Consider the following 23,123-nt stretch of genomic DNA (forward strand, 5'->3'; position numbering starts at 1 on the left):
CCCTGTGGGATCCCACAGTAAGTATCTATGCATAAGTGCTTCATGCATCCATCGAACCTAGAAATGAGTGACCTAGAAATATAGGATCAAGGATCATCAGCATAACTGCCAACATTATCATATCATCATCATATCGTCGTCGTCATAGTCAACCCACCAAGAATCAAACACTGAATCAAAAACGGTAAAAAGTTGATATCAAGAAAGTCACAGAAGGCTCCCCTGAACGCCCAAAATAATAAGACAATCTAAAAAACAATTAACAGCCAAGCAAAACATCATGAATTGAAGGTTGAAAGGGACGGGACGGAGAATATACCCGCTTCACAGGCTTAGCTGAACCCGAACCTTGAACCTGAACCTGAACCTGAACCTGAACCTGAACCTGACCCTGAACCTGAAGCCGACCCCGAAGCCGAATCTGAAGTGGTGCCTGAGCACAATCAACCCAACAAGCAAGATTCAATCCGAAGGACTATTTGAGCCTCTTCGAGTTGCATATTTTCGCGCCTCGTTTCCCTCTAAGTCAATATATGCTGGTCCGTACTTGGCGGCTGTTATCTCGTACGGTTTTTTCTTTTCTTTTTCATTCTGCTGTGGATACCTGGGGAGATCCAGACCGTGCTTTTCGAACAGAAGGTGGGGGGGTTCCAGACCAGGCCAGCGCCGGTCCTTTCAGGTCCGCCTCCTCCGCGTCGCGCATCCCCACCATGTATTTTGCCCCTCACAGGCGTCAAACGCCGATGCGATGGGATGCAGTATATAGCATCTATCAAATAACGCATAGCTAGTGCAGGGGCCTGTGCTGTCTTGCCTATGCGGTGCGGTGGGGGGGGAATGAAGACTAATGCCTCTTTGATGTGCACTACATCTGTAGTCACTGGGGAAAAATCAGCCACATATGGCGGAATTTTCCTCCCCCCCCCGGATTTACGGTTCTGTGGAACGTTAAATCTTCAAAGATACTATAGTTAAAAGAAATAAACAAATTAATTTTAAATGGAAGAATATATTTTATAGATGTATTCTTATTCAATATCCACAGACAGGCTTGAGCTTCTCCTCATGTGTTCCTTTTTGTCAATATTTTTCTTTTCCCTCCAATGTTTGTATGCCATTAGTTGTATACAGGCTGTTCAGACCCTCTCCCTCCTGCCAATTGTGTGGGAGGAGTGACCTCCCTCGTTCGCCCCTGGCGGCTGTCCAGCTTTTCAGAAGAACAACTACCCCTAGGAGAATCAGGTTTAATTAATTGATTAATTAATGTTGGTAATCAACTTGACACTGTTATTGTTATGGTTGTTATCTACCTACTTTGGGTGTTCAGTAAACAAAAAGGAGCGAATGTGACAGTGGAGGTCAAGTGCTGAGCAGATAACAGCCTAATAGAGGTGCCAAAGGAGGTGCCAACAATCAATCAATTTTTTTTCTTAAGAAAAAGAGACAGTGATAATATTATATTATAATAAAAGAATGTTCAAAACAACGAATCGAAAAAAAAATAAAAATACATGAACGCCATCATAGTGTGCAGGAGTAGTACAGTAACTACAATACCGTAAACCATCCCCGGCTTTTCAATGCAAAATTATATATATGCAAAATGAGGACCATAAAAGTAAAAATAACGGACACCAATAATAAATCATTCATGGATTCCTTATCCCGCTGTTCACAGTTTACTAAGTCAACATACCGTGCATACATACATACATCATACATGAACTACGGAACTATGAAGAGGCCTGAGGTCTGGGTTGGGGCCGGTTTGTTGGGGATTGCGGAGGAGGAAGGGGGGGGAAAATAGAAAAAGTAAAAAGAAAACCAAAACTTCTCCTGTTCTTGTTGATCTATGTATGTACAGTACCCTACTTAATTTGCCTCTCCCATCCTCTTCGCACAAGGTACGGACTGCGATGAGGCGTTGAAATAACTTCCAATCTTATTTCGCTGCTCTTATTAGGCAAGGAGTCACATATGAACCGGCCCTGACCTAACCTGATAATATATGTCTCAGCATCATAGGAGAGGCGCCGTTCACCCTCCTCCTGGATCCGAATTGACACCCAAAGTACTAGTAGTTAAGCAGCTAGGGTTCTCCCTTTACTAGCCGGGTGAAATACATCAAACGACTAAATTCCGGGGAAAGAGATTACATGCACGTAACCCAGAGAGGCGGGTGGGGCGGCATGATCAAGGGGAACGGCACGGATGGGGAGGGTCGCATATCGTCTATACCCTCTCCACTTTCCCTGCTTGCTGGTTTTTGGGGAGTTTTATTCCGGCTTAAATTGAATGTCTTGAGTGGCTAGAAAGCTATCTGCTAGCGTTTGTGAGAGGTATGGTCGATATGAAAATGCGGCGGGTATCATACGGTAACATGGGGAGATGGAAAATTCCTCGGTCACCATCATCCAAACGAAGTGGATCTTCATGTTGTAATGAGACAGAGATAGCGCAATCTGTATGTACCTGCATCCTGAAAGGTGGATACAAGAGAGCAGGCCGCCTGTTGGTGTAAATGCCTGTACATGCACATTTACATGTACTACATTGCAATTGCACCTAATAAATCGATAACGGAATGGTCCTGGAAGTAAAGAATGGTATTAATCTGTACATGCAATTGCAGGATTATTTTTCAAGGCTATGCGCTGCATTGGTGTAATGGAAGCCGAGAGCGAGTGTATGTCCCTGAGGAGCGCTTATGATGCGTCATTCACATTTTATATCATGGCGCTTGGGGACGCTTGGGGACGCTTTGCATCGAAATACACGTACTCAGATTCTTCCGAAATTTTTCAGCACGAGCATAACAGCTGCAGAACGTCTGTACAACTCATGTACGAACCACCGCATGCACAATGATGTCATTAATAGTTCATGCATGTACAGGATATCATGTAACGTAGACATCTAGGTAAGCAGTTTCGAGGAAACAGACCATCTAGCACGAGCAGAGTGGTCGACTCAATGTTCATTCTCTCTTGACCCTCCATTATTCTCTCGAAAGGAAATAACGATCGTTTTGAATCTCTGCACAGAGCCCCATGCACCCTGCACTGTGCTGCAGTATCATGTGCCGAGATAAGGAAATTTTTGAACGATCGAAGATGGTGTGGGTGGAAAAGTGGCTGGTGATCAGATCAAGTGGTTTTGCATGGGTGGTAGGTCCGTGTGGCCACTAAACAACGCGAAAAAGCAAGAAAATGGTCCAAACCCACTCATTTACTTCCTGTCATGAGTGAATATTTTCTATATCGATTTATAAAATATTGTTTGTTCCTTCCCCTCCAGGACTGAGCGGAAAATCTCTTCGATTAATTCCCCATTGCTCTTGTTTTCGTTTATTCGATTCGTTCCAAAAGTTTGAGAAGGAGATAGGGAAAAAATTACGTATGAGCTGGATGATGGATGATGGAGGCTGAAAACAGGGGGCAAAAGAGAGAAGAAAATGTGGGCGCGTATCGTTTACTTGATCTCCGCGATTGCATTAGCGGCCCTTCCAACTTGACATTGATTTCCAAATCGATTAAACCTTCTTGGAGATGGCAGAAAGGCGCAAGGAACACGGGACGGCCAATCTGTGAGGTCTACTTGTCTTATCGTTCAGCCACTGGCGTTGCCGTTTAAACATAGGAGCCCTGATGCCTTGTTTATCTGGAAAGGTCCCTAAGATTGGCTGCATAAGATAGGATCTCCAACCTGATACCGCACGGCCATAGTCATGTTGGTGTAACGGTCGTTGCTGCAACAATCCTCTCGATACAGCCCATGATCCTAAACACGACGTGCGCAACAAATAGTTTTTTTTTAGCACTCGGTAGAAACGAGGATACAAAACTCCGCACCACGTTTTGCTCGGGAGATTGCATGGGCCCTGAAAGGGAGAGAAGGGGGTTTGTGTTGGTTCAATCCGAAATCCAAGGATTTAGTGTGTTGTAAAATTGGAAAGAGAATGGTACTATTCCAACCTAGTAGAGCTTTTCTAATTTCGCTGATATCTATGCTGCTGGTTTCCTTCGCAGAATTGGCGCCCTTCCGCGAGATCATATAGGTTAAGACATGGCATGATCGCCTCGATGAGGAGAAAATTAAGACTGTGTCCAGACAGAAGCAGTTGCCGCAATAGCTCGGACCAATCCACGACCAGGGTCTGCCAATCGATCATAGAGGACCATATAGAGTTTGATAGACCCTGATATCTGGATTGGCATTTTTCAACCAGGCTATGGCTGAGGCGGTATCTTGCGTTTGGGTATCTTTAGGGTGTTCTTTGACGTTCTCGGCTTCACTGATACTGGACATGTACAGCATATTGTACAGAGTCACCAAGCGAAGTGGCACAGGACATGAGGAATGAGACCGTCCAACTCTACCCGTATCGATGCATCGACAATCACAACCCTCATGTCATGCAGGATAGCCACTCTCCCAATGCGCAAGGCTGGCTGGCACAAGAGAGGGTGTGAAGGAGTCGGTCAATTAGACAGGTCACCCGCGGGTTCCAAATTGATAAATCACAAAGTCAAAAAAGGGAGCTCTCCTCATGAAGGTGGGAAGGGAGCATTTTGTATATGTTTTAGTAACATGGAGTCTGTTCAAGATATGAGGACATCAACTTTCTGCAACTGTACAAAGTGTCGTTGCTGTGAATTGCGGCGTGTGTTCGTATTTTGAAATAGGATGAGGTTGCACAGATGACGTTATGCAAATAAATAAAGGGAGTTTGAAGCTAGTCCCGACACAAACCCATGGTTGTGATCAACAAACCTCTAATCTAGCCCCCAACATTTCACGATTACCATTGTCAATATCTAACAGTAGTCAGAAGCTAATTTACCTATCATCCACCCCGCTATTCACCATGTTAGCAACCAGGCGTTCCGCTGCCACTGCAATTATCCGCGCTAGTCGCCGTGCGGCGCTATTCCACAGCACAAGGCCTTCCTTCGTCAAGGTTGGAGATGGATTGCCGGACCTTGAGGTGCTAACCGAGAACTCACCTGGCAACAAGGTCAATTTGGCAAAGGAGTTAAAGGAAGGGAAAGGTTTGATCATCGGAAGTCCAGGTGCATTTAGTAAGCATATATTCGCCGGTTGCTTTTTTGATTTGTTTCGGGTGTCATCTCCCCAGCGGATTATACGGATCCATTGCAGCCGACCTGGATGGAAACCGATGTTTAGTCTTTCTATTGATTGAATACGGAATCAGTGATAATCCCTTTGTTACTGGTCTTTTATATTTCACTCTCAACTGGCTTTTGTCTAATAAATATATCGGAAAGGCCCCGCATGTTCCGCCGCATATGTTCCCGGCTTCGCCAACCATCCGAAGCTGACGGGTGCCGGCAAAGTATTCGTGGTGTCTGTCAATGATGCATTTGTGTAAGCAAGCAATTTCATTCCCGTGCACCTCAACATGAAAAGGAGAAGAGACGATCTCTCCCCAGTTTACTACCCTCTCAAACTTTCTGTTGGTAAGCATCTCCATGGATAATTGACAGCTTCGCGGCTACATTGAATAGGACTGGCGCGTGGTCTAAGGTGATTGACCCAGAGCAGAAGAGCGGGGTATGTAGTATATTCCACATCTCTTATATGTTATGCAACGCGCTAGCTGCATAATGTTCTTTGCTATAGACAAACTTTACTAAAACATTGTAGATCCGATTCCTGGGAGATGCAAATGGAGAGTTTACCAAAGCTCTGGATCTAGACTTTGATGCGAGCTCAATTTTCGGCAACCACAGGAGCAAGCGCTATGTTTTAGTGATTGAAGACGGGAAGGTTCAGAAGACATTTATCGAACCCGATAACACTGGCCTTAATGGTAAGAACATGCGCGACAAAGCTCCCCGAATCTTCGCAAAAGGTAGTTAAAAGAACTTGTTTACTAAGATCAAACCCTCGCCAGTTTCGAAAGCGGAGAATGTGTTGGGATAGGAAGAATGAGAGACAAACAAACTTTGACTTTGGTTTTCGGATTCCCAATTTATTATTTGAAAAGATACGTTTGTCCGCATTGCGAAAGTAGTATAGTGAGCATATTTTATGTTTGAGACCGCGGCAAATGCTTGTCCTTTTCTCTCGATTCATATGCACAGTTTCCCATCTAATCTTCTCGTTCAGGATATGTCTGTGGATAAAAAAAGCCATCTTTTAAAAACGCCGGAAGCCCAAGTGTATCATAATAAAACAAAAAATTAAATAAAATCCAAAAGTGGCGGAAGGGTAAATGCTATCTAGATGTAGTTCCAGCACTCCCGTGGTCGAAATGCGTGCAGCTGTTCTGGCTCAGCATAGATTTATATCCCCCTCAATCGAGCATCTCTGTTCAAACTAAGATTGTCCCTTCTGTGCATTCTCCCACTGTTCTGGTGTGTAGCATTTGGGTGTCCAGGCATGGATAGCCGCAATTTCCGCTTTGAGCACGGAATTGACAAGCCGGTGTCTCGCCAGCATGTTTTTCTTATCGAATTGCGGAGAAACTATAATTGCCTGGAAGGCTTGGCCGCAGCCTCCTATGTGAAGTGAAAGATCACGGTCAGCTTCTCAATGAGTAATATACATGTATGGCAAACCAGCCGGATTGTTACAGAGGCGAGGAGGGGAGGGAAAATAGAGGGGTTGTATTTTGAAAGGAAGATAGAAACATACCAGACATATCTTCAATTTCCACATGTTGAGCGTCTAGCTTGGCAATCAGCGTGTCTTTGAGAGATGCAGAAGTGATGCCCGACGTATTTGCCGTATCTACCATGGCGGCGCTGACGGCACTGCGAGCGCTTGCTGTGAAATGGAACGATCTTTGGTGACGGAGGAGATGGAGACAGCTTCTGCTGAATATGCTCTGGCGGCGGAACATATAGGATTATTTTGACAACGAATAATTTGTTATGAGGTGAGAGCAGAGAGCAAAGGTACGACGTGACCGTGGATAATTAACATATAACTAATGCATGGAAACAGATGCCGAAAGGTTGGTTGGATCATGGATTAGTCAGAGAAGCCACTATGGCTATGGCGATGTGGCTGAAGCCCTGGTGGCTTGCAGAGATAACATAACCATTTCATCAATTGACTTTCATCCCTCCAAATATCTTTGACGATGACAATTTCGAGTTTCCCCACACACAAGACTAATGATCCGGTCTGCTCTGAGAAACTTTTCAACCATGGCTAGTTCCAATCCGACTTCATGTTCCCCTTTTACCAGAGCAGTCGTGAACTCGATGAAGAAGCTGTAAGCTAGCTCGGCTCGCAACAATGGCAGTAATGAGCTGCGTCGAGATTCTATTTTGCTCTGTTGGCTAAAATTTTCGTTGTGGAAGGTACCCAGAATGCTTAGCAGATAAATCTTTTGATAATACTGGCTGTGAGTTGGCAACCTTCCTATGGAAACTTATTATCAATTAATTGACTTATTGATAGTGCTCCTCGAGGCCCCATTCAGCTTCACAAGGCAAAAGAAGAATTCAGTTCTATTGACTGTTGACCTGACGAGGGCTGTGGCTGATGAAGCAATTGAGCGTGGGGATTCGGTTATCATTGCATACCGTACGTGAGCCAGCCTGACAGATATCGCAGTATCCAGCCCACCCATCAACCTCGGATACAATGTTAATGATAGCAAATATCTGGGCCCTTTAAAGTGAATAGACCCAATAATTTTTCGCGGCCTCAAGTCCCTCACTCTAAGTGATCCACAACAAGCCTCGCTCCTCCGTCTTGCCCATCACGGCATCAGCGTCTACTCTCCGCACACAGCCGTCGACGCGGTCCCCGACGGAATGGCAGACTGGCTGTTAGATGTTGTCATGGAAACAAAGACCCCTCCACGAGGCCCAATTTTCTCTCAGACCCGCAGCGCCATCTACCCGGAACCAACCCCACCACCTGGATTCGAAAAAGCCGGTAAGGGCCGGATAGCCAGTACGGACCGGCCCGTATGCCTGACATCACTTGTAGACAATCTCATGCTCAACCTAAATAGGCCCTACGGCATTCCAATTGCGCTGCCACAGGGTAAAAAAGTATTTGACATGTCCAACATCCGCACCATTGCCACATGCCCCGGCTCGGGCTCGTCGATCCTTATGAAAAACGGGAAACCAGTTGCAGACGTTCTGGTTACGGGCGAAATGGGCCATCACGACGCGCTGGCTGCGATCGAGCATGGTGCTGCTGTAATTTCTCTTTTCCATTCAGATTCTGAGCGCGGGTATTTAAGGGAAGTCATGCGGGGATATTTGGCTGAGGCGCTGAGGGATGAATGGGATGCGTTACGAGCGCAGGAGGCGGCGGCGTTGGAGGGAGGTGATGGTGATGGTGACATGAAGGATTGGCTGAGTGATCCAAATTTTACTATCAGTGTTAGCGAAAGAGATCGGGATCCCTATGAGGTGTGGCCTGCGGCACGGTAATTGGGGCAGTTCTCATTTTGCGCCAATTGTTCGGTTCTTTCTCGCCTCATTTCCTTTGTATCTTTTTACCTTCTCCTCTATGGAACATCGGACGCTACGGTATGCTAGCAAACCATGACCGGTTACCGAATTGAATGAGAGATTTGTTCGTAACCCTATCGAGATGTGATTAAATTAAATGGCTTTTGAATACTCCAGCCTTTACGCAAGCCATTGAGACACATGAAGTTTTGAAGGATCTTGTTAACTTTCTGTCTCAATTACCCAGGCATACAACCCACGGGCCCAGTGCAGAAATTATCAAGTTGATAAAATCGAACTCTGGATAGTGCTAACTAACTCTAGCTAGAAATATATAGCCTTAGCACCGAATTTAACAGCCAAGTTTGGCTCCAAGCCGCTAAACCCACACCAATCATTGAGACGGCTTGTCGACTGATATAACAAACTTACCATAACTAGAAATTTCTGTCCTGTGCAGTAACTTATGTTCCAACGCTTCCGTACACAAATCATAATAATAAATGGGGTCAATCCAAACAAGCGCTTGAGAATTTGTCAAAGCTTAACTTAATAGCACTCTGATCTCTCCAGTCGTCCTCGGGAACAAGCTGCGTAGTCTCCAATTATCCCCCTGCAGCTCTTCTCCTTCTCCTTCTCCTGCTCCTGCTTCCTCCACTCCCGCATCCTCACCATCTCCGTGTACAACTGACTTCCCACGCGCCTCATCCGCCCCTAGAATCATGCCTTCTACAAACTCAAAATCAATACAGAAAGCTTCGACGGCTTCTTCCGTCACGCTTTTTACAAGCACAGGGCTACGGATGGCTTTCAGGTTCTCTGTTGCGTCGACTAGTGCCGAGGGTAGGAAATCATCAAGTTGTTGACTAATTGACGAGAGGGTTTGGGGTTGAAACTCAGGTAATGAGGAGATGGTTGCGAGATCAGGAGGGTAACTGGAGGGCGTGGGTTCTAGAGTAGCTGTCGCTGGAGGTGTGAAAGGTTTTAGCGCGGTAAGGAGCATGTGTAGTCCGGATGCATTGAGGAGGAACTCATGTTGGATCTCGAGAAGGGTTGTTCTTAGGGTTTTCAAGGTATTGGTGAGTTGAGGCAGATGCGTGACGCAGACGAATGGATAGGGGGATATGGCATCTCTGGTAGAAAGAAGACAGTTCACGTGGAAAACGGCCCGTGAGGTTGGGTCAGATATGTCGTTCGATGAAGTCCTGGCTAGTTCCAGAAATGGGTCCAAAGCCTCTCGGATAATTGGTGAAAATTTATTTTCGCCAGACGAATCGTTCGCATGTTCGTGCGCGAAGGAGGAGTCGTATGCTTTCATTAAGGAGGCAAGGTTGTCAAGTGCGTCATGTAGGAATTGGGGGGTGCCCAGGTCTGCGGGAGGCGTGAGGTTTGCAGGTTCGGCTGAAACCACAGCTAATTGATCCTGCATCAAGATTTGGAAGTGTTTGAATGCAAACTCCTGTAAGGAAGCAACCGAGGTTACTAAGCCAGATTCTCGCCCGAGAAGCTTCGAAAAAGTATTTTCGTAGAATGCCAGAAGGCCAATGATTTTGTATATCACAATAGGGTCCTCGTTGCCCTGAAGAACCAGCTCAACCCTCTGGCGTAAAGAACGTGCAACTCCGTTCAAGTCTCGGGTAACGAGGTCATTCAATGCCTTTGGACCGTCAAACACTATTTCCTCTCCATCAACACGCGACCACGGCTCGCTGTTTACTCCAGCTTGAATTCCTTTCGCAATTTCTCCTTCATCTCCTATGAAAAGAGCTTCTAGAGCTTCTCGTTCGGATACCGCAGCTGAATGCACCCATGCGAGCATGTCTCCTACATAGCGTAGCGGGTCATGTGCGGAGAACTCAATTGGCCTGGCTGCCATATCTCTTTCCTGACCAGAGGGAACATCTGTAAGGGCGGTATGGAAAGAATCGGAAAGAGTATACTCTCTTGCATCAGCGAAAGAGTCGAGGCAGTTATGGAAGAGACTGGGTCTTTCAGCCAGTACTCGTAGCGCACGGCGAATAGAGCTACTGATCTGAGGATCTTCAAGATTCAAAGATTTGAACTCCTTCTGTATCCACTTATAGAGTTTCTGAAATGCACCGTTCAGATTTTTGGAGCTTTGCTCCATTATATCTAGCCCTAGCCGTTGGTTCTCGCTTCCAAGCAGGACTTCGCAATCCTTGTGAATTTGTTTCATGCGCGCAAGAGCGTCGAAAAACAGGTCATCAACTGGTTTTGCGGACGACGTAAGGTATGCAAGCTCATCTTCAGACAATATAAAATGGTTATTGAACGCATCTAAAATTTTCTCCTTGGTCTCGACCTCCTGTTGCTGGCTCATTAAAATTGCTGCCTCTTCGAAAAGAGGTGCTGTTTCCTGCGTTGCTAAGACTATGTGCCTGCGCATCTCCTCGCATACGTTGGTAAGATTCGATATAGCTGTCCCGACTCTTTTGAGTTGCTACATTATTAAAATAGTTAGCACAGATCCATTTTGAATAAGGGATGAATTCTTGCTTTGACTCACCTCGGCAACTTTGCCAAAATCTTGCACGATCTTGCCATTGCTGTCAATAACCTCCCTTTGGACGTCAAGCTTCAGCTGCCTCCTCGTCTCTGGGGTATTCTGAATTCCCCTATCATCTAGGATCTCGAGGGCCCCTCGGATGTCGGAGTCGGCATACGACGCAGAAAGGACACTATTTAGCTTGTTGGATAGTGCAGTGGATCGAGGAACTGCAGCCCCGGGTAGTGAGAGGAGGGATTGCCCTGCACCATTAGTTCCAGAGCTTGCTGAACCCGGGGAATTCGAAAAATAATTCGACATATCTTGGTAATTGTAGATTGACAATTGCCCGCCCCAATCTCCCGAATCGCCCGCCCGCCCTGTTCGAGTCTCGATATCACCGCGATTACTCGGACTAAACTTGTTCCGTCTCTCGTCCGGGAACGGAGAAATCTAACTTGAAGCTTGCCATTGAAACCCCGAAACTGGCGACACCCTGTCTCCCAAATAATAATCCGTGAATTAGTACTTATATTTTAAGCATTGGAACGCTTTTCACTTGTTGACAAGATCGAAATGGACCCCACGCCTCTGATCTCTCCGTCCAAAGCACGGCAAGCTGCCTCCCGTGCAAAAGACTGGGCATACATCAACAGCTGGCTCAACCGAAAATATTCACCGAATCCCGTGCCTCATTTTGAACGAAATGAGGACACCTTGAAAACGCTCCTCACTCTCGCTGCCGCCAATGATGCGGCAGACGATGAAGAAGTCCTCCTTCATACTGCGCGAGAAGAAACGATTCGCAATCTCCTAGCACAGGAAGAAACGACCCCGGATTCCCCAACAGAGCTTCTCGACACTCTAGAATCGAGCCTTGATGATAAGGGAGCTAAGTTTTTGGATGAACTCGCTGAAGCCGCAGTTCTGCTAGGAACCTTCACCACCAGCATCAACGATCTCGGCCATCGGATCGTGGATCTTACAAGGGAGGAGTTTGATGCTGCTGAGCAATTGCGCAAAATTGAACTTTTACAATCCTACCTAGATAATGAACTCGAATCGTTACGCACACAGATGAAGGAGCTTAAGAATGAAGAGAAATACGAAACCCCAGCGGACTTGCCCGTCCAAACCGCTGATTGGGTGAGGGGTGCAAAGATACTTGGCGCAAAGGTTGATGAATACCATAATAGAATTTCGACGTTTGAAAAGATTGGAAGAAACAATGGGTTACGGATTGAGGAGCTAATGGTCGAGGAAGAAAGTGTGGTTAGGCTGAGGGAAACAGTGAAGGCCGTGGAAGGCAACGTGAAAATGTTTCACGGATTACCCCCTAATGTCCAAGAAGCGAAGAAGGAACTTGAATGTATTGAGAAAGACTACCGAAACCTTGTACGCCAACGAGATACGATGTTCGAAAATTTGGTCGACCATGTTAAGTGATACTTTATACCACTTCCCCGCAAGCAAAAGAACGGGAGAGAGGGGAGCATAACAAAAGCCTTTTTCAGGATTTATTGGTTGTCAACTCATTACGAATTCCTTTGCATATATAACATCATCGCACCTATACAGGCCACTAAAAGCAAACAGCTCAAAAACAATTTCCTCGCCTTTACAACCGTCTGGTATGTCAACCAAAATCGAATGCTCATTTGTCCATTCCTAGAGCGCCCTTCACCTTATCACCCCTATAAAACGACCGAGTCAGCGGGGCTCTTGAAACAGAGCACATGGAACGGGTTTCGGTGAAGCTTACATGGTCTGAGCAGCACCTCCTTGTTGGTTATCGGAGGTACGTTGAGCCTTGTCGAAGGCTTCCTGGCCAGTGCCCTTTTGGTCATCAGTTTGAAGTCCTCTGCAATGATTGTTAGCATGAGGTTAGTATTGAGGAAACAAAGCTTTAGAAACTGACCGAGTAAGGCGATCTTTTGCGTCGGTTACGGTCTCTTTGATTTGCTCCTGGGTTGACTTGGAAGAGTCGGGAGTCATCTCCTCCTTGGCCTCTGTTGTGTACAACGCAGTCGTCAGTCGAACACTATTACCAGCTAAAAGCATGTTACAATTGCATAAAATTTGGCCACGTACTAGTTGTGAAATCCTTGCGTCCGGGGTCAGACATGATCACTGGAAATTTGAAGATCTTGGCTTTAACTTCAAGAGGAGTATAAAATATTGGGATAAGATTATTGAATGAAGCGCGTGTGCATTTGGCTGAAAAGATGAGACCATCCCTAGGGATGTTCCCCCATTTTATAACATCTCGTGAAGGTTAGAATTACTTGCTTGGTCCTATGACGTCCCTGCCAGGAGGCAAATAAGGGCCTACCAGGATCGAAGATCCAACATAGAAATCCCACAGCTCTCCTTTTCCCTGTTTTGTTGCCCTGATGTAAGTATGATGCTGGTTTAAACCTCGCTTTTATTCGCACGTGACGGAGCTTTTTTTCATCGGAATATACATACTCCGACAACAGCTTTGGCTGGCAGAATAGAGGCGGTGTAACATGGCATCTTCATACTCAATTAGCATCGACTCATCTCTGTTGTTATCCCATCCAACTGGCTCCCCTCGAGTTAGCCTCGAGTCACCACCGTCTCTCTCTTTCCTTTGCTCATCCTTCTTCTGTCCCTTCTTACGCTATAACCATGACTGACTCTGATAATTTTGCTTTAAAACGCTTTATCAGCGCCATCTGTTTCTGAACAACTCCATGGGCTTAACTTCCCTTCATCATCTTAGAGTTCGCGCCTGTTGCTATAATACCGGGCTTGTCCATGTCGACTTCTGGGACTTCATCCACGTGGGATTTTACCCCTGTTATTAATCTTCTCCACTCGTTTTCAACCAGCAACCAAACCGCAACAACTGTTGAACATGTTGCAAGCGTAACGACTCCACTAGAAACCGATGTCAACACCGTACGAGATGGATATCAAAAGCTCGGCGATTTTGGGCCCCTTTGGGATTTGCTTTCCGGAGGGGACCTGCCCAGTGGATACCAAGCAACAGATGATGCCCCGTCGAACTCGAGCCGCCTTCTCGGCCAGGAACAATACCTTACCAATTCACAAAACTCCAAAGAATTAGAGGTCCTATCTGGATTGAGAGAAAAGACAACTGAGAAACAACAAAAAATCAGAGTGCTACTTGAAAAGAAAATGGGAGAAAGCATCAAACATAACAACCGCATCCGGCCCCGTGGTTTTCCCCTTTCGGAGGCCTCCGATGAAGAGGATAAACCTCGCCCTCCCATAGCTTTATCAATCTTACAGAATCCCCACAGACCTGTCGTGAATCAGCCAACTTCAGCCCTTGCTCCCCGGATCCATTCCCAGGATCACAGGCTACCTACTACCAAATCTAATCTGCGTATTGAACCTCTTCTCCAGTGTTCCCCTGTTGAAAGGAGGCTGGATTTGATTGCAATACTTAGTGCTCGTTTTCCAAGAGAACGCGAATGCCTACTTAAACTTCAAGGCTCCCCTACAGCTCATTACAAACCGAATTATCATCCAACGGGTGTTCATGTTTTTGTTGACATCTCAAATGTATGGTTCAGGTTCTCTTTTCAATTAGAGATTGCTATAGCTTGACTTAAATTTCTTCTTACTGATGTTGCTTTTAGATTTCGGTGGGATTTCACGACTGCATTAAAATGGCTCGCGATGTACCCATCACCGTTCGGGTTCCTCGGGTTCCTCTATCCTTCCGCAACTTCGCACTTATTTTAGAACGAGGCCGATCTACCAGTAAAAGGGTTTTGGTCGGCTCTGACCGATTTCCGGCGATTGACGAGGCCGAAGAAATCGGCTACGAAATAAATATCCTGGAAAGAGTCCAGAAGGCGAAAGATGCCACACCGCGTAAGAAGAAATTCTTACGTGGAAATGGGAATAACCGTTTGAGTGGCGCCATGGGGAATAATACGCAAGCCCAGTCCAGTGGCTCTGAAACGACATCTGGACCCGGGCCGGAGCGATGGGTGGAACAGGGGGTAGATGAAATTTTACATCTGAAGATCCTGGAGAGTCTCGTCGATTCTGACGCGCCCTCCACCATAGTACTCGCGACAGGTGATGCAGCTGAAGCAGAATACTCAGACGGGTTTTTGAAGATGGTGGGGCGTGCGCTGCAGAAAGGGTGGGCGGTCGAACTCGTGAGCTTCAGCACTACCACGAGTCGCGAGTATAAGCGGAAGGGATTCCGTTCTCAGTGGGGTTCGCAGTTCAGGGTCATCAAGCTCGATGAATATGTTGAACACCTTCTAGATGCGTGACGGATTATACTGGGATTTAGGGCGGATAATTGAATCAATTCCTGGTTGATATGTTGTCGCGCATGTCCTTATGGGATTGAGATTGTCCCCGTTTTCGATCAGAGGATTGCAGGGATTGTGTCGTTTCGGAACAACAGCAATCTCTAACATAGGTGGCGACTCGATATTTTGACAATTTATTACTTATCATTGTCATTTATATTGTTAAAGATAAAATCATGGATCGAAGGGTTCAGGAAAGTCGTCAAGATCACCTTCAGGCTGTTATTATTGGGCACTCAATCCCAAGATGAATGGGGCGATATGCAGCGAGCGGTACCTTTGGTTGCTGGCATAACTTCATGGCTAGCTCCGGTCGGGTGTTGCGACCGTGGGGTTCATTTCTGGCTAGAGCTTCCTTTCATCCTTTTACATGATGTTTATACATGTACAAACATCTATGGACACAATAGATACTCGTGAAATATGTGGGAAAGTTGTGCGGGTATGCCATTTCCCCAAGACTACTTCTACAGTATCTATTAAAACACTAATCGTTCTATGATCGTATGGGAAATATCACTAAATCGGCGGGTGTAGCATGAACGTAGATTCTAATTAAAAGATATATGTACTACAAGATCGATGGGATGAGGTGTACGGAATACTCCAAAGTTAGTAACACGATTGGGTTGGCTGACGTAGTGTTTTGATTTAATTTTGTTAAAATCGTCGCAGATGTCTAATTCAATCTCCCCACTTCATCTATTTGTAGCCCAATAAAGCAAGGGGAAAAAACAGGGGACACCGACAGTGAAAAGGAGGCAATTTCAAAATATAACAATTTGCCCTTCAAGGCCTTCTTTTATTTCGTTTCTGAACACATTACCCCGACTTTCTATCCAAGCTCAAAGAACCGACTCACGCCATCATCTTATGGAGCTTGGGACAGACAGCCCACCATCAACAAAACGATCTGCTACGTATAATTTTCCAGTGGATTTCAATCCGCTCTCAACTATATCTCGACATCATTGAAGAACGGAAGCATTGAATGTATCCAGGGCTTCACAATACCTCAATATAAAATCCGTTGATAATCCACCTTTGAACCAGCCCGCAGCTGCTCTGTCAGTGCCATATTAATTCTCACCCTCCCCCGCCAAAACAACAAAAGAAACGCTCGCAGCTTATACTGCATCCAAAAGCACGACCTAAAAGGGAAATCGAAATAAGAGAAGGAGAATCAAATCGTATCGAAATAAATATCTTAGGGAAAGCAATGGCAACATTCTCACCGAAGGACCTCTTTGGGGGTGCAATCGTTGCGGATTTGCCCGTCAGCTTTTTAAATGTAAGGTAAGAAATTGAAAAAGCACAAAATAAACAACAGACGTGGAATCCTGTATGGATTCTCTTCTTCATTTGATATATTTCTATATTGATATGTGGCCTTGTTGGCGGTTGGCCTATATATTAACTGCGAAGATGTTGCTGTATGAGTGTTTTTATATTTCAATCTCCCTTAGCATGATACTTGATACTTGTTTTAAAGGAGAAACAAAAGAAAGGGCCAAATGGATGACTATTTCCTGTGGGTTATAGTTCTGATCCACCTCTCGTCCTATGAATGCAATGCCGTGTTATGCTATATTGTACATGCATCTATCTGTTTTCCTATCTAAGACAATCTGCCAGCTTTATATCAGGTGCATAGATGAGGATGGATACTTTTCCAGCGTTTTTCAATTTGGGAACCCATCAATAACCAATAAAAATATCGTTATAGCGACATGCGTGAAGTTCCCGATAACCAGGAAGCTTTCGTATCCGACTCCACACGAACGAGCATCCTCATCGAGATAAACGAGAGGCTGAACCTCTCCCAACTCCAACAAGGAGATCCTCAACAAGCTGCCGCAACCAGCAGCACCACCGGCGCCGGCCCCGCAACAACTCCATTCAGCTTCTCCCTGCCAAACACGACCAAGGACGACGCCATAGCACAGGATCTACATGCTGCAGCCTTCCATCTCCACGAGATCTGTGAAATCAGCGGAGACAGCTATAAAATCATCGATAACCCCCAACTCATCCAGCTACCGAAGCTACCACAAGTGCCGGCCTATCTAGCAAAGGCATTAATTACGTCGAGTGCTAGGGATGTAGATGCGGCCGTGGCGACGTCCACTTGCCGTTTACTCCTAATCCGTTTAATGGAGAAGAGTACGGATATCATAGCGTATATCGTAGTGCCACATTCCGAGTTTGATGATGCAGGGGACCCACGCGCGGCGGCGCGCGAGGAGGCATTTGCGGAAGAGGTAATGGCGAATGTGGTGGAGTCGTTTGAGATTAGGGATTATGGACTCTTTTGCTAGGTTTTTCTTTCTATCCTTCACGTTGGGGGTGTAGTTGTCTGGAATGGGTTCACTTTTTCCCTTCACCTTCTTCTTGTCTCTGTTAGATGGGTATGGCTGTGTCAAAAAAAAAAAAGGAAAAAGGAAAAATGGGCAACCATGTGTTTAATTCTTATTTCCTGGGTCTTGAGAAATCAATATGATGTCAGAGAATGGCTGACTTGGATTTGTAGTTGGGATTGATTTCATGTCACAAAACAAGCCTTCCCTGAGGTCTAGTTTGTGCAGAACAAGAGAAAACGTTACCTGGCCACCTTTCTGATTCCCGCCTGAATGGAATAGAAAAAGGAGTCCCTTAGAACTAAATTAAATCAGAATGATGGCTGGCTGCCGACATCGTAGGATGAATACCTTGCAGGGCGCGGAGGAATTGTGAGGCTCCCTCCGCTAAACAGGCTGGGCGGTGTTTGTCATCCATGATCCCAGGCGGCAAGATTCCCTCGATAAGCCCAACCAAGCTCCTGTCGAGCAACAACGACACAAAACAAAGGTATGTCTTTTGTCTTTCAGGCTCCAGTCGATATGACAGTCAACAATTCCAGGTAATCCACGCGAATATATATCTTGCTCGCCACTTATCCCTTTGTCCTTTTCTTCTCACAGCCTCATCCAGCTTTCTCCACACCAGTCATTAGCCTCCCAACCCAAACACCCCACATCCTATCGCCCAGCTCCTTCGAACTTCCACCACCGCTAGCCTCCGTTCTCTCAAGCTTGTTTCGGAAACGCCCCTACAAGTTAGAATAAATAGACTCGCTTTCATTCTGCGTATAACACTCCCTCCATTTTCATCCCCAAGTGACCTTCAACGCTCTTCACCACGCCTCCCCAAGTAAGGAAAAGAAAAGCGCTGCAGGCAGGGGTCGAATACACAATCAAGGACTCGAGATCAACAGGCACGGGACTTGATAGGGTTCCTGTTCAGAAGAGGGTCCGGCAGGCCCTCGAGGATTCGGGTGGCCCGTCTCCCGCCACTCAGCAGAAGGTCGTTGATCTTGCAACGCCAGCTACAACAGCAACGACTGCCAGTATGGACTCCGAAGATGACTTCATAAGTGACGGCTCGAGTCAAGGCGATATACTTGATATGCAGGGGAGTGATGACGAGAGCCTTGGGGACGGTAAGCTGATCGGTCTAACTTCCTGTCTTATTTCATTCTTTGTTTCTTTTTTCCCCCTTAAATGCCAGCCAATATGGTGTATATTCAATATATTATTAGGGTCATCTTCTAACACTGTTGTGTCCTTCTGCATGACAGATTTTGGTGATGACGATGGCCTTGGCGGCTCCTTTTACGATAAGGAAATTGTCAAGCAAACCCGAAAACCCTTTGAGGTTGAGTTTAAGGTCTTGAGTCCAGATGATATCAAACGGGAACAAAACGCTCAAATAAACGAGGTTTCTTCAATACTTGGCCTACCTCCAGAATCAGCAGCTATCCTGCTGCGATTTGGCCGTTGGAACAGGGAGAAGTTAATCGAGTCATACATGGAGGACCACGATAGAATACAGGAAGAAGCCGGTATTGGCTCGGCCTTTTCAGGTACTCCAAAGACAGAGGTCACCCCTGGATTCATGTGCGATATTTGTTGTGAGGACGGGCCAGACATGGAGACGTATTCCATGCGTTGTGGTCATCGGTTTTGTGTTGAATGTTATCGCCATTACCTTGGCCAGAAAATTGGAGAGGAAGGAGAGGCTGCGAGAATACAGTGTCCCCAGAGCAACTGCCATCGCATTGTCGACTCGAAAACGTTGGACTTGCTGGTGACAGACGATCTACGGGACAGGTATAGTTCCTCTTACTTACATCTTACCAACCTTTTTTTTTTTGTTGACGTAGAAAAGCTAACGTGAATTCCTTCGTACTGTAGATATCATCTTCTTCTAATGCGGACCTATGTGGACGACAAAGAAAACCTGAAATGGTGTCCTGCCCCAAACTGCGAATTTGCAATAGACTGTCCGGTGAAGAGACGCGAGCTTAATCGCATCGTCCCAACCGTTCAATGTAGTTGCAACCATAGTTTTTGCTTCGGCTGCACCCTTAATGACCACCAACCTCCACCCTGTTCACTTGTCAAAAAATGGCTAAAAAAATGTAAAGACGACTCTGAGACGGCGAACTGGATATCTGCCAACACCAAGGAATGTCCAAAATGTGCATCCACAATCGAGAAAAATGGTGGCTGTAATCATATGACCTGTCGAAAATGCAAGCATGAGTTCTGCTGGATGTGTATGGGACCTTGGTCTGAACATGGGACTAGTTGGTACAACTGCAACCGCTTCGAGGAAAAGTCAGGAGCGTCAGCTCGCGATGCACAGGCGCGTTCAAGACAATCACTTGAACGCTACCTCCACTACTACAACCGATACGCAAACCACGAGCAATCTGCGAAACTGGACAAAGACCTTTACCTCAAAACCGAGAAGAAGATGACTAGCTTGCAGTCACAATCAGGGATGTCGTGGATCGAGGTTCAATTCCTCGATACCGCATCACAGGCCCTTCAGCAATGTCGACAAACCTTGAAATGGACGTATGCCTTTGCTTTCTACCTTGCACGCAATAATCTGACGGAGATCTTCGAGGATAATCAGAAAGATCTGGAAATGGCGGTTGAAAGTCTTAGCGAGATGTTCGAGAGACCCATCGATCAGCTGTCCGCGCTGAAAGTCGATATCCTGGACAAAACTGCTTATTGCAACAAGAGGCGCATGATTCTGTTGAGTGATACTGCGGAGAACCTGAAGAACCGTAAGTTACATGCACCTTCCTCTCTTCTGCACCATCTTTCCATTATTTATTTTCGATCATTCCAACAGCCAGATATAGACTGGTAACTCATCAGCTGACTCGATTTATTTTCACGACAGAGGAATGGACCTTCACCGTTGATTTGAACGATTAAATTTGTACAACTCGTTCAAATCAATATCGCCAAGCCAAATCTCGAGATCCCGGTCGGTTTTCATGCGTTCTATGAATTAGTTTAATATTTCGTTTTTAATATTTCAACTATTCCCTTCCTCTCTTCTATTTTCCTAAGTTCCTTCCCTTGTTTCCATTTTTCTCCATTTTTGTTTCTTTCCGCATGTTTTATTCCTAGCTTAGCTTTGATATTCGCAGGTAGAAAGTTAGAAAGTATCATTGAGGTGTGGTTCGATGGACGGACCCTTTTTTCCTTCTTTTCTTCTTTACTCTTGACTTCATACTTTGATGATGCTTCGATGTACGCATACGTATGCATAGCGCAATTACAGATCTTAGAAAACACGCAGAGTTAGGGTTTACTGTGGGTTGGGGATGGGCAAATTCTCCTTTCATTTCGTCTTCATGCATGGCATTTCAACCTGGTTTCATTATTTATTTATGCGATAACAGCTTAAACGCACAACCATGGCATTCTTTATCATAGCGCTATCGTCACATCTTATTTACCTTGCCAACCTTATTATTCTGCCTTGGTGGATATTATATCGCCTTGTGCATATGTAGGTGTAACGTGGCGTTATATCCACATATCTTGATCTACGGCAATATCGCCAGATGAAGATTAGAGTGATTCTTACGAATTGATTTCTTTTTTTTCTTTCTGTTTTGTTAATACAGTAACTAAATAGGGAAATAATATCAGTTGAAGAACCTCAGGCAGTGTAAATACATGTAAATGTGTGCTTTCGTCCAAATGAGGTATGACCCCCTTCATACAAGCCTTAGATGAAGCGCCCTTCACTCCTCTAGACGATCCTGAGATAGTGCACAATACAAGCTCCATAAGTTTCCAAAAAAAAAAAAGGGGTTAAGTTCGCCATGTCCAGATTCAGCTCCAAAGTTAACCTGTGTAGAATATGTCACAGGTATGTGATTGAGAGTTTGGTTTGCTGGGTTGATATGGGAGAATGGGTAAGAAGTAATATCAGTAAGCCCTCCAGCATGTAAGCCTCAGCCGAAAAAGCGTTCGTTCACTTCTTCTTCGAATTTTCCGAGCTCGCCAAGAAGGCAGCCACGGATCGATCGATTGCGTCTTTCATATTGACCTCCGGCCGGTAGCCCAACCGCTTTTTCGCCTTGGAGATGTCAAATGTGCGGGTCATGGTGAAGAATCTCACCATTTTCCGATTGAGTTTCGACTGCCGTCTCCCGAAGCTGGTGAGCCACACGGACCACTCAACCAACACGGCAATCGCGTAGAAGACAAAAGGCGGAACAACCCACACTTTCGTGACAGGATATCCGGCCGCAGCGGACACCGCATGAGCGAAGTCCCAGAACGGCCAGGGTTCATCATTGGTAATGGTGAATGCTTCACCATCAACTCGCCCATCTCGCGGCGTGGACGGGCTGAGCAGCGCTTTCGCAGCGAGAATATGGGCGTCCGCGGCATTGCCGAGATAGGTGTAGTCGCAGAGGTTCTGGTTATATCCGACTTGCAGCTTGCCGCGCCCTTGTTGCGCGTTCTCGATAATCTTAGGTATTGATGTGATATCACCCTCTCCAAACAAGATACAGCCACGTAGTGCTGCGGTTTTATACCCGTGTTTCCTGTTAGCAGCCAGAACCATATCCTCCGCCACTGCCTTGGTATGAGTGTAGAATTCCTTCTGTTCCGGCCAGTAGACCTTAGGCGCATCCTCCGTTCCGTTCACGATATCTGTATAGCTGTTGTGAACAACGGACGAGCTGGACGTATATACAACTGCTTTGACGTGGTCCGTATCACGGATGGCATCAAGCAGGATACGAGTACCGTCGATATTGACTTTTTCAAAAATTTCATTGCTGTTTTTCTGGTCCATCATAACGGGGGATGCGGTATGAAAGATGACCCGCGGTTTGGCATCCTGTAATACTCTTTGGACATCTTCCCGAGAAGTGATGCTGCCTCGAATGTAATTGACCCCCGGATAGTTGTTTCGGTCGATATTCAGGTCGAAGGACGTGATATCTGAGGCGGCCTTCTTCTCAAGCAGTCGCTTCACGATGTGATGGCCGAGGCCACCGCAGCCACCAATGACAAGCACGGGGTCCATATTGGAGATTCAAGTAAATATGGAAAATGCGACACGCAAAGTCGTTGCAATATAGACCAGGAACCTAGGAAAGTGAAGAGGACAGACAGAGAGAAGCTGCATAAGTACACTTTGCAGCCCTGGGCGAATGGCCTGTTATTATAACAATATATTAAAATTGCATATGTGCTAAAGGCGCCAGGATCGTGTCAGCGTCAGCCTGGTTGGCAACAGGGAGGTTACACGCCGGCTGACCCTTCGGGTCACTGAGCTGTCGGGTCACTGAGCTGACCAACGCTAGTTGTAGGGGAGGATAACGTTCTTGTTATCCTCCTACAGGTTATGGCCCTTAGAGAGCTACGAAGAACCGCTGCAATAACGTGCTAATAATGTCTCCACGTATCGTTAACGCGTGCCTAGACATTCTTTTGTGATAATTAGATCTGAGATCTGGTAGAACGCCTGCCTGAT

General features: G+C 46.0%; 11 protein-coding genes across 11 annotated transcripts; 6 read left to right on the plus strand and 5 right to left on the minus strand.

The window, feature by feature from the left end:
* Positions 1–3,532: 3,532 nt before the first annotated feature.
* Positions 3,533–4,317, minus strand: HCBG_02665 (uncharacterized protein; the record flags this gene model as incomplete). The annotated part of the gene is made up of 2 exons (XM_045429714.1): positions 3,533–3,780; positions 4,179–4,317. 2 exons carry the CDS (start codon positions 4,315–4,317, stop codon positions 3,533–3,535), a joined length of 387 nt encoding a protein of 128 aa, XP_045289609.1.
* A 550-nt stretch (positions 4,318–4,867) lies between these two features.
* On the plus strand, positions 4,868–5,883 carry HCBG_02666 (uncharacterized protein; the record flags this gene model as incomplete). Its single annotated transcript, XM_045429715.1, has 4 exons — positions 4,868–5,081; positions 5,289–5,388; positions 5,529–5,574; positions 5,668–5,883. The coding sequence occupies 4 exons, from the start codon at positions 4,868–4,870 to the stop codon at positions 5,881–5,883; spliced, it is 576 nt and encodes a 191-aa protein (XP_045289610.1).
* Positions 5,884–5,994: 111 nt separating this feature from the next.
* Positions 5,995–6,938, minus strand: HCBG_02667 (BolA domain-containing protein; the record flags this gene model as incomplete). The annotated part of the gene is made up of 2 exons (XM_045429716.1): positions 5,995–6,524; positions 6,661–6,938. 2 exons carry the CDS (start codon positions 6,866–6,868, stop codon positions 6,343–6,345), a joined length of 390 nt encoding a protein of 129 aa, XP_045289611.1.
* A 240-nt stretch (positions 6,939–7,178) lies between these two features.
* On the plus strand, positions 7,179–8,426 carry HCBG_02668 (uncharacterized protein; the record flags this gene model as incomplete). Its single annotated transcript, XM_045429717.1, has 4 exons — positions 7,179–7,246; positions 7,335–7,378; positions 7,435–7,560; positions 7,663–8,426. 4 exons carry the CDS (start codon positions 7,179–7,181, stop codon positions 8,424–8,426), a joined length of 1,002 nt encoding a protein of 333 aa, XP_045289612.1.
* Positions 8,427–8,991: 565 nt separating this feature from the next.
* Positions 8,992–11,274, minus strand: HCBG_02669 (Golgi transport complex subunit COG6; the record flags this gene model as incomplete). Its single annotated transcript, XM_045429718.1, has 2 exons — positions 8,992–10,908; positions 10,975–11,274. The coding sequence occupies 2 exons, from the start codon at positions 11,272–11,274 to the stop codon at positions 8,992–8,994; spliced, it is 2,217 nt and encodes a 738-aa protein (XP_045289613.1).
* Positions 11,275–11,529: 255 nt separating this feature from the next.
* HCBG_02670 (uncharacterized protein) lies at positions 11,530–12,399 on the plus strand (the record flags this gene model as incomplete). Its single annotated transcript, XM_045429719.1, has 1 exon — positions 11,530–12,399. One exon carries the CDS (start codon positions 11,530–11,532, stop codon positions 12,397–12,399), a length of 870 nt encoding a protein of 289 aa, XP_045289614.1.
* A 46-nt stretch (positions 12,400–12,445) lies between these two features.
* Positions 12,446–13,314, minus strand: HCBG_02671 (chaperone/heat shock protein; the record flags this gene model as incomplete). The annotated part of the gene is made up of 4 exons (XM_045429720.1): positions 12,446–12,647; positions 12,716–12,814; positions 12,872–12,962; positions 13,045–13,314. 4 exons carry the CDS (start codon positions 13,076–13,078, stop codon positions 12,608–12,610), a joined length of 264 nt encoding a protein of 87 aa, XP_045289615.1.
* Positions 13,315–13,587: 273 nt separating this feature from the next.
* HCBG_02672 (uncharacterized protein) lies at positions 13,588–15,856 on the plus strand (the record flags this gene model as incomplete). The annotated part of the gene is made up of 2 exons (XM_045429721.1): positions 13,588–14,508; positions 14,586–15,856. 2 exons carry the CDS (start codon positions 13,735–13,737, stop codon positions 15,234–15,236), a joined length of 1,425 nt encoding a protein of 474 aa, XP_045289616.1.
* A 1,081-nt stretch (positions 15,857–16,937) lies between these two features.
* On the plus strand, positions 16,938–17,596 carry HCBG_02673 (uncharacterized protein; the record flags this gene model as incomplete). The annotated part of the gene is made up of 1 exon (XM_045429722.1): positions 16,938–17,596. The coding sequence occupies one exon, from the start codon at positions 17,009–17,011 to the stop codon at positions 17,594–17,596; it is 588 nt and encodes a 195-aa protein (XP_045289617.1).
* Positions 17,597–18,355: 759 nt separating this feature from the next.
* On the plus strand, positions 18,356–21,087 carry HCBG_02674 (RING finger domain-containing protein; the record flags this gene model as incomplete). Its single annotated transcript, XM_045429723.1, has 4 exons — positions 18,356–18,756; positions 18,895–19,426; positions 19,511–20,397; positions 20,517–21,087. 4 exons carry the CDS (start codon positions 18,666–18,668, stop codon positions 20,549–20,551), a joined length of 1,545 nt encoding a protein of 514 aa, XP_045289618.1.
* Positions 21,088–21,605: 518 nt separating this feature from the next.
* Positions 21,606–22,673, minus strand: HCBG_02675 (C-3 sterol dehydrogenase/C-4 decarboxylase; the record flags this gene model as incomplete). The annotated part of the gene is made up of 1 exon (XM_045429724.1): positions 21,606–22,673. One exon carries the CDS (start codon positions 22,671–22,673, stop codon positions 21,606–21,608), a length of 1,068 nt encoding a protein of 355 aa, XP_045289619.1.
* Between the last annotated feature and the right edge of the window lie 450 nt (positions 22,674–23,123).

Source organism: Histoplasma capsulatum (genome assembly GCF_000150115.1).
Source record: "Histoplasma capsulatum G186AR genomic scaffold supercont2.3, whole genome shotgun sequence".
NCBI lineage: Eukaryota > Fungi > Ascomycota > Eurotiomycetes > Onygenales > Ajellomycetaceae > Histoplasma > Histoplasma capsulatum.